The sequence below is a fragment of the Argentina silus genome, assembly GCF_951799395.1.
Source record: "Argentina silus genome assembly, chromosome: 7".
Taxonomy (NCBI): Eukaryota; Metazoa; Chordata; class Actinopteri; order Argentiniformes; family Argentinidae; genus Argentina; species Argentina silus.
The window spans coordinates 19,145,947-19,155,946 of record NC_139661.1 but is presented as its reverse complement, the minus strand read 5'-3'; the positions used below and the strand labels follow the sequence as shown (position 1 = coordinate 19,155,946).

The window sequence follows — 10,000 nt, the reverse complement described above, 5'->3', positions numbered from 1 at the left end:
TATACAGCTGAACTAATTCACATTCCAGTAATTCAATGCGTTTGTAGACGCCAATGAAATTGAAGTACGAACGCGCAACGTAGACAGACCCCCCCGTTCCGTCGCCGTATATTCATAAAGTAGGTTGGCTGAGTTGAAAGTCGCTCTGTTGGTAAGAATGTTTCGGCTCCTCTGATATCACTGCAATAATTTCCAAAGGAACTCGGAAGCGGTGAGAATTGCAGGCAGCGAAGAAGAACTATTTCAGAGCCGCTGTCAAAAGCATGTATAATTTTAGAACATAGGGATTTTAGGAGAGACCGATTACACACAAGCCATAAGACACTTGTTTTACGGTTAAGATAAAGCGACAGTGTTTCACTACTTCAAAAACGCAGGATGCCCGTGAAAGGAGGAAGAGTTGCTGCTCATCCAAGCAGTAAAAACGAACATGTCGGAGTAAGTGAACTGTAGTTTTAACATTATATTAGCCATGCAAGTTTTAGCGCTCCTCTTTCATTGACATCTGCTTGCTTTATGTAAACGAAATTATCTTTGCCACCACTGGCACGGTTCTTATGTCGTAGTTATAGACAGAAGATTGCTGTAGCTACCTAGATGTGGAATGTTTTGACAGTGTTTTGATCGAGCGAGAAGATAATGCCTTAGTATGGATCAACCAATGGCACTTCTAGCCGTGTGAATTCACCTGTTGAGTTTCGCTCTCTCCGCCAATAGGAATGACGCATCTAATATTTAGGCACATATTTGCGCCTGTCAGATACTCTAGTGTAGTTGATCTTTGGTCCGTGTACAGAATTAACTGGGATCCTTAACAGAATTACACAACAGCAAAACTCGATAATCTAGGAATAGACTTTGCTGCGTACTTGTCTGTTTCATAAAACACAGTAAAGAGTTCCGTAAGAGTTGCAGCCATACCCACCAGGCAATATTTCATGGCTTGTCTACATTAATTTAAAAGTTGTAATATGTTGTGATTTGGCTAAAGGCAATTGAAAACAATCCAAGCTTTTTAAACCCCCGCAGAAGTAGGCCTACGACTACTGTACATGGATGTTGTCAGAAAGTTTCCTACAGTTTCAATTGGGTAATCATGCCTCTGTTCCAATGACGCATTCCCACAGCGCTGTTTACGAAATGTCCTCTTTGGAAATACATGTTTAAATAAAATCAGAAGGTCCTTTAGGAGCAATGTCTGTTCCTCCATCTGAGGATGTGCGTCCCCACCCCATGCCCACCTTACAGAAACATGTGTACAGTAAATTAAATAAAAGCTGATAAAATGTAGCCTATTATTGCGCACTGCACTTGATGATTCAAAGTATTTTACAGCATCCCAATGCAGCCAGTTGTAACAGTAGACTACATCTCCATCAGGATGAAGCTCTGTCTGTGCCATAAATTGTACTAAGGTCCATACATGGGGGGGGGGGGTTACTGGGGATGTCTTACAATGTCTCTCCCCTTGGCTGGTCAAGGCCGATCATTTCTTGGCTGTCCATGTGTAGAGGGGTGTGTGTGGATGCACCCCAAAAGCACTCTCTCATTTGGCTCAGCATTGTCTGGCTGGCTGGGCTCAGCAGGGGAGCAGCTTAGGGCGCGCAGATTACTGGTCATCATTATTAGGCCATGGAGAGCTGTGAGGCAGAGGCTGTGTGTGTGTGTGTGTGTCTGTGTGTGTGTGTGTTTGTGTGTGTGTGTGTGCACGTGTGCATGTGTGTAGTGTGTGTGTGTGTGTGTGTTTATGGTCGGTTGTGTGCGTCTTCATGTCTACTGTGTGTGTTTGTGTGTGTGTGTGTGTGTGCACGTGTGTGTGTGTGTTTATGGTCGGTTGTGTGCGTCTTCATGTCTACTGTGTGTGTGTGTGTGTGTGTGTGTGTGTGTGTGTGTGTCGATCACATTGCTGACCGCATGACACCCTGCGGATTCCATCCCAATCCTCTCAACTCTGGCAATATGGTATTTACAGTACACACTCGTGTTAATTCAACTTACAGACTTAAACACTGGTGTGTCATTGGAATCACTGTCCTCTCAGCATTAGATTATGCACACGGAACAAACAAACCTAGTTTTGTTTTGACCTTATCTGGATCATTATTTGACAGTGATTCAGCCCCAGGGTCAACCTTCCACACTATCTCAATGGCTACACTGTTTCTTCTCCCCGTTCAGCTGCATTGGTTTGACTGTGTCCTGTATCTAATTGTTCCTCCCTATTATCAGTACTTGTGGGCTGTGTGAATGAACAGAAAGGAATGAATCACACTGCTGTTTATAGCAACTAGGTTCCTGAGTGAGTTGCTGTCTCTGTGTCATTCTCTTTTTCTTGTTAAAAAAAAAAAAACAGTCATGAGAGGTGATAATATGGTAATTATCGAGGTCTACATTGCAGACATGTACTGTATCTTTAATTGATATCTCTCTCTCTCTTTCTCTCTCTCCCTCTCTCTCTCTCCATCTCTCTCTCTCTCCATCTCTCTCTGTCTCTCTCTTTCTCTCCCTCTCTCTCTCTCTCTCTCTCTTTCTCCCTCTCTCTCTCTCTGAGATGAATGTGTGTGAGTGTGTGTGTATACTGTATGACAGTGAGTCTGTATGACAGTTTGTGTTTGAAGTATGTCGTTTGTATAAAGTGAATGAGTATGTTTGAATGCACAATGGGCATAGAATAGTGTCTAACTGTTGCCTTGGGGCCCAATGGACCTCTGCTCAGTCAGAGCAGATGTGTGTGTGTCTGTGTCTGTGTCTCTCTGTGTGTGTGTGTGTGTGTGTGTGTGTGTGTCTGTGTCTGTGTCTCTGTGTGTGTCCTAAGAGTCCCCTCTCCGTCTGACCGCTGGTGGTGGAGCAGGTGGTCCCAGCAGTAATCCCTCAGAAGGCCAGAGGAGGGATGCCTTGGCAGTTCTAATCTCTTGGGGGGGGGGGGGGGCACTTGGACTTGGCCCCCCCATCACACCTCACCACTGTCCAGCCGCCAGCGCTCACACACTATAATTAGGCAGCTCTGGGACGGGATTAGGATGATTCCACTTCTTGGCTGAAGAAGGGATAATTACCTCCTGTATTCAATGGTAGAACATTTTCCTTTCATGTTTAAGTACATTGGCATTTAAAGAGGGCATTTACAGGATGTACAGTTACAGTCTAAGGGTTCTAATAGAACGGATGACCTCCTGGAGAAAGGCCAGTACCAGGAGAGGCTGGTGGAGTTAGAAATCGTAAGAAATGCTCATTGTAATGCATGGAATGTGTGTCTGTGTTTTGATGTCCTTCCTCATTCCATTCTGTGCGTTACAATGAGCCCATCCTCCAATTTCTACCTCCCCTCTATACTGTACACACTGTACACCCTGAGTACCTTAGTTGTTGTTCCCAAGGATATATTATTTCCCTGGGAACCTTATCTGCATATGTAACCTAGTTCACAGGCCAGCACCTTCACAGCAGCACAGGGAGTGGGTGGTAGTGGACCGGACAGGGTTAAGATCATTCTACGTGTCCTCCCCTCCTCCCCTCCTCCCCCTCAACTCTCAACTCCCTGCTCCTCCAAAAGGCAGTTCTTTTATCTGTGTTTAAATACGATGTTGATGAAGCACTTCCCTTCCCACTAGTGGTGTAAAGGGCGGGGGTCAAGGGCGTGGTGGTATTGAAATCCAACCCTTAGTGGTACACATTTGGACCAAATTACCCAGAGCCATCTGATCTCTGATTGGCCAGATACATTGGTACAGAGTTGTGATTGGGTGTTCTGGTGTTGTTGCCAGACTCCCTAGGAGGACAGCGGTCGTCCTGTTCCCATCATGTAACATTGCTCACAGACCAGAAGTATGACCCTGCCTCATGCGACTCAATGGCATCCCACTTAGCTTTGCCTATCTCAGCTGTTCTGTTTCTACCACGATGCCATGGAGTTATTCTCAACACCCCCCATTACACTTACACACACATATATACACACACACACACACACACACACACACACAATGCCCCCTAACCTCTCGTGCCAGCCAGGGATGAGAGCGCTCGATTTACATTCCTGCAGCTACAGATTATCTTGGTCTAGCTGTTACTAGTGGACAGCAACACTAGCACTTCCCCTCTTTTGCATTCCACCCCCCTCCCCCCCTTTTTAGTTCACACACTTAAAATACCCCTCTGTGCCACATACTCCTATGGCATGTTTTAATCAAGCCCCCTTTAGCCCCGGCCATTTCAATTAGCATCCTGTCAGTCCTGCTTCACACTGGCTGTTGTTGTTGTGACATAGCCAGGATGATGCCTGGGACAGTAGGAGTGGAGCAGGGCTACACCCCCCCCCCCCACACACACACACACACACACCAACACCCTTTATTATGGCCACTGACTGACCACATCATTGTTAGCCTACTGTACAGTACAGAGTAATGCACATCACGTTCTATAAACATTGCATGATGTTATACACAAAGGAGGAGACAGACCGGACTTAATGGTGAGTTGCAGCTGCAGTTTGGCAGTGTGGTAAGAGGCTGGACGTGAATAGAAACAACGTTTAGTTTATTCTGTATTCTCACAGGAATATTCCCAAGCGGTTTGCTGGGCATCATAAAGTACTGTAGCACAAACATATTCTGGAACCACAGATGAACCACAATGTCAACATTGTAGCTCCTCCAAACCGAAGCCGGTTATTTGAAAACATTAGCTTTTTACTGAAATCTTACTCTCTTTTCCATTAGTTTGTGAACTCAACCTCGGCAGAGTATTTTTGGTCTCCCTCCCTCTCCCTTCACGCTGACATTTACCCTGGGAGAAGCCCCTTCTGCTCCGCAGCTGTAATTACATGTAATTGATTGTTTTAAACCCATCAACTAGAGTGGGGGGGGGGCTATTTTAGTCTATTTTTCGACACTCTGCTACCAGGGGACACAGAGACACACCGTCCAGACAGACCGATGGACAAATGCATGCACACACGCCCCCACACCACCACCACGCTGGCAACAGTCTTCTGTACCTGTGTTGTCTTTGATTTAATAACAATGCCAGCGCTCCCATTGGAGGTAGACTTTTAATTCAGAATGATTTAAGAGTGAAGCAGAATCCATGTTCTTTCATCCGTGTTTTATGTTAACATTGATTTAGTCTAACCCTTCCTTCGAGGTAGAGAGAGAGAGAGAGAGAGAGAGATCTAAGATATGGACCCAAGGGAAGCTACTGTAAGTCTACATGGTACTATGTGTGTGTGTGTGTACACACAGTATAAATGTGCCTGTGCGAGCATGTGTTTGTGTCGGTGTGTGTTTGTGTGCACGTGGGTGTGTGGTAGTGCTTGGCGTTCCACCACATGCCAGAGTTGTTTTTTCCCCTGCGTGAACATGACTAATAAGATATTCCTTATCTAAGAAATGGCAGGAAGAAGGACAGTTTACAAAGCACTTCCTCCGCGGCCAGGGTTTCTTTTTCCACACCACCACACCCCGGGAGTCCAGAGGGCAAGCCAAGCTAAGACCCACACCGTCTCCCTCTAAGACCTCAGAAGTTACAGCCTGTCTTACAAAGTTGTCAGCTCCAGCTCCAGCTGCAGCTAAGTCTGAGAGCTGAGGGCATTACAGCTCTAGATTATAAGCATTAGCATTGGAGCACATTCTTACTGTACTCCTTACAGCATTTAGAAAGTGCTCATATGCTCAGGTTGTCGGGGCAGTGATGTGACGTTTGTGTGTGTCTGTGTGTCTGTGTGTGTGTGTGTGTGTGTGTGTGTGTGTGTCTGTGTGTCTGTGTGTGTGTGTGTGTGTCTGTGTCTGTCTGTCTGTCTGTCTGTCTGTCTGTCTGTCTGTCTGTCTGTCTGTCTGTCTGTGTGTGTGTGTGTGTGTGTGTGTGTGTGTGTGTGTCTACTTCAGTAGAACAGCTGAGTGACACTTCAGTAAACATGATCCTGTCGGTGTGCCAAAGGGATGGTGTGTCTCCAGGCCCTGCTCCTCCGGGCCGCGGGCATCACTTGTTTAGAACCATAACACCCGGTGACGTTGATTCATCTCTGCGTCAAGGATTTAGTTCACCATTCCTTTTTATATTTGGTCACTTCTGTTTACCTACTCTGACACATGTTATGTTATGAGGAGGGGGGGGGGGCGTCCAGAGGGAAGGGCCCGCATCCCTAGTGTCTCACTCCGTAACTACTGTAGCACAATAAGTAGAAAGTAATTGTGAACCAAACTGTTATTTGTTACCGTCGATTCTACTGTAACGTTAATGGTAGAGGGAAACCATTGGAGTGTGTATTTTTACCATAGTAATCCCAATGGTACAAACACCAATGTTTTATTGTTTTTACCCCTGACATAATTGGAGAGGAACTTCCTCCTAAGGCCGGCTAGAACAATGGACGGACCCAAGCGTTGTTGATGAGCCGGCGGATAGCAGAGGAGGATGTAGGGGTCAGCTGAGCAAGAAAGAAAAAGGGAGGGGGGCGGAGAGAGGGAGGGAGGGAGAGAGAGGGAGAGATGAAAAGGCAGAGGAGAAGAAGAGGGAGAGAGGTGGCTGAGGTGAGCATATAGAGATTGAGTTCCTCTCACTGATCTGTGTGTGTGTGTGTGTGTGTGTGTGTGTGATAATCAGGCTGCTCTGGCAGGGCTGCTGTGCTCACTGTGCACTCTGCTGCTAGATGTTCTGTACAGACACAATCCCAGGTGCAACACTGAAGGGAAGAGTATATAAATAGAACAACAATTTATCAAGTGGGAAAGAAAGACTCCTTCAATGACTCCCACTCAGGTGTTGTTCATGGACTGTGCAGTCATAATCGCACATTAGAAACTCTGACTTTGTTGATTCATTCAAATGTATTCAATTCAACCCTTTCTAGATCTTTCATGTGCCAATACCAACTTTGAGGGAGAAAATTCATGAAATCAATAGAGATGATTTAATGTATTTTCTTAATAGGCCTACTCTATGGGCCGGTTTCCCACACACAGATTAATTTAGCTTCTGAAAGAGTATCTTAAATAGAGTCTCTCCATTGAAAGTGCAATTTAGACCTACTCCAGGGCAATAGGCTTGTATGAATCAGTGTCCTTACTTTGCATGGCCTTTGTTATCCTGTGAATGATAATGATGATGACACTGTTTTACACGGTACTTTCCATACACTTAGCTGAAATCGCTTCATAGTAAACAGGTCACAATGGTACAATGGAGGAAGAGGAATTCAGAATATGCGAATGGAGTGAGTCACTAATGAGATGACATCACAATGGGGACCTCAGACGGGCAGTAAAATAGCTTGCCCAGTGGAGAGAGAGAATGGAGAACGAGGGCGAGAGATGGGCGTGCAAATGAAAAGAGTGTGTGTGTGTGTGTGTGTGTGTGTGTGTGGTGTGTGTGTGTGTGTGTGTGTGTGTGTGTGTGTGTGTGTGTGTGTGCAGGGCTTGGGAGGCGCTGGCACTCCAAAGCGGGCATTGTCTAAACAAAACAAAACAAACAACAAATGGAGACCCATTGCTTTTATTTGGCTGGAACAATCAGTCTCTCTTGAGTGCAGTGTACTTGGCTTATGAAGCGCTGTGTTGAGGAGAGTTAAGAAGTGTCTCGGGGTGGAGTCCTAACTCGAGATCCGCAAGTCGAAGCATCGCCAAATTTCCCATTTACACAAATGCAAGATTTACGCGAACGCCAGAGTTACGCGTGCAGATCTCAAATTAGGATTCCACCCATGGAGTCATAAGTCCATGTTCGAATATAATCACTGATCTGACATGTCTTAATAGAGAGCAATACATAACTGGAGCCTTTGTATACACCAACAGTAAGGGCTTACCCATATACACTTCCACATTGTGATGAATTTGAGATTAAAAAATTCAACTATCTAACTGCATGAGGTCTGTGATTGCTATAGGGCCCTGGGTTTTTCCTGGTCAGGTCACGTGGTCAACTCTGGGCCCCATTGATGCACATTTGAAGTATTTTAACCTAGTAGTGTGATTCTGAAGTGATGTGAGGGGCTTGCTTAGTGTGAGACTCAACAGTGGAGTTGACCTTTTCATTCCGTAATCTGCGCTCCGAGATGACATCAGCGATTCCCTGTACCACTTGCACCGTGATGTCTGATCTTTATATCACCCACTCCCAGTGTAATGGATTAGATGGGTCTGCTTCACACAACTGAACACCTAGAGAGAGAGAGAGAGGGAGGTGGAAAGAGAGGAAGAACGAAGAAGAGTGGGAGGTGGAGAGAACAGAGAGAGAGAGAGAGAGAGACAGAAAAAGAGTAAACAGACTGAGTGGGCCATAGCCCTTTTTGGTTATTTTACCAAGAAGGGAATTCTGCATCCTTGACTTGATAACATCATTAACCATTTTGTCCTCGCTTGTCTGCGGTACTTTAAAGACATTCCTCCAGCTCTCTCGGGGGAGTAACCTCCACAGAGAGAGGCTCAGTGATCAGCCAGACGTCCTCTCATCTCTCCCCCATCTCCTGGCTCCAGAGGCCAGCTGTCTTTAGGGAGGGGCTGCCTGCTTGTCCGCCTAGCAGCGAGGTCTCAAGGGTTCGCGCTGTGACCGCAAGACCGCCACATGGTCTATATTTACTCTGCAGCAGAGGCCGGATAGACATGCCCATCTGAGAGGAGAGCCTTTGAGATGGCTTAACTCCTCAGCGGAGGCTAGCGTGTCCTCCCTGGATCCCTGACTCGGCCTAATTGCAGATTGTGCGATGTTCTTTTGCAATCTGACTCCTCATGGGTGCCCGTGTCAGGCCTTTCCATATACACTTGCACTCATAATTGGGCACAGGCTCTGTTTTTCTGTGCTTGTACCGTCATACTCAGCATACCTTCATGATGTCATCAAGTCCGTCTCCAGGCACCTGTTTTTCTGGTAAACAATCTGCTCTGTCAACGGGCCGCAGGCGACTTTCGGTTGACTTTTTATAGAGATTTGCCTGAGTGCGTTGAAGCTCATAAGTCTAAAAAGACAATCAACAATACAACACCACACTGACACACAGTAGATGACAGATAAGCAGATTCTTCATTGGAATATCGGAGCGCTTTTATCTGCTTCCCCCCCCTTACCGGGGCCATATTCCAACACTCCAAGACAAACGCAATAAAGAATGGAGTCTGTCACGTTTCTATCAGCGACCCACACACATCCCACAGAGTAACCCACCCCCCTACCCCCCTCACGCGGTAGGCTCTGCTCTGCTACATGAAACAGAGGCTCGAGTGACAGGTGTATTACCTTTCACCTAGATAAGGGTTCTCATTGGCTGACAGCTACGTGGAGAGACACCCGATTGGTCAAGAGCAGTCAGCCGGAGCCATGTGGGCTGACCCTAGAATTACCCCCGGGCCGCTTGTCTTTTATCAGCATGCAAAGCATTGTGGGCGGAGGTACAGGTGTAGATGTAATCTTTGGCCCTGTTTACCTCACTCTCACTCTCTGGCTGTCCCTCCTTTTTTCTCTCCGTTTGTTCTGTATGTTGGCTGAGCCAGGGATCTCTGACGGAACTGGAATAGTCGTGTGTGTGTGTGTGTGTGTGTGTGTGTGTGTGTGTGTGTGTGTGGTCAGGATGGTAATATCTCCTGGAGGTTTGCCGCCTCTCTCTGACTGACGCAGGTGTGCACCTATTGACATTGTAAACACTGTAGTTGTGTGCCGTGCACACACACACACACATCACCCAAGATGGCGGTCAGGTTTCAAGACCAGGTAAGCTCAGAGGCATTCAGGCGTTTCGGCGACTGCATGTGGAATACCTTATTGTCAGCTGTGAGTAGTAGCCTTGCACAATGCATACTTGTTCCCCTCTGTGCACCTCTGCAGTAGGCAGTGGCTTGTCAAGGTCATTGGAATGCCACTGATATGTAAAGTGAGCCCAAAGAAAGACATGCAACACTCTGCATGGAAACTGGTCTGCTCTTGTTTTGTACAGTAAGGCAGGTTCTGCTGTGTTTCTACTAGTCTGCTGCTAGCAGGGTGTCCTCGCTATCTAACACGAGGTCAGGCG

At 46.6% G+C, this 10,000-nt stretch overlaps 1 protein-coding gene across 1 annotated transcript in view; it reads left to right on the top strand.

Moving 5' to 3' along the window:
- Nucleotides 1-177: 177 nt before the first annotated feature.
- tjp2b (tight junction protein 2b (zona occludens 2)) overlaps nt 178-10,000 on the top strand; it is a 52,633-nt gene continuing 42,810 nt past the window's right edge. The window contains exon 1 of the mRNA XM_083673401.1: nt 178-438. Coding sequence (XP_083529527.1) covers nt 379-438 — 60 coding nt within the window. The 5' untranslated portion in view covers nt 178-378. The remainder of the gene's footprint in view (nt 439-10,000) is intronic.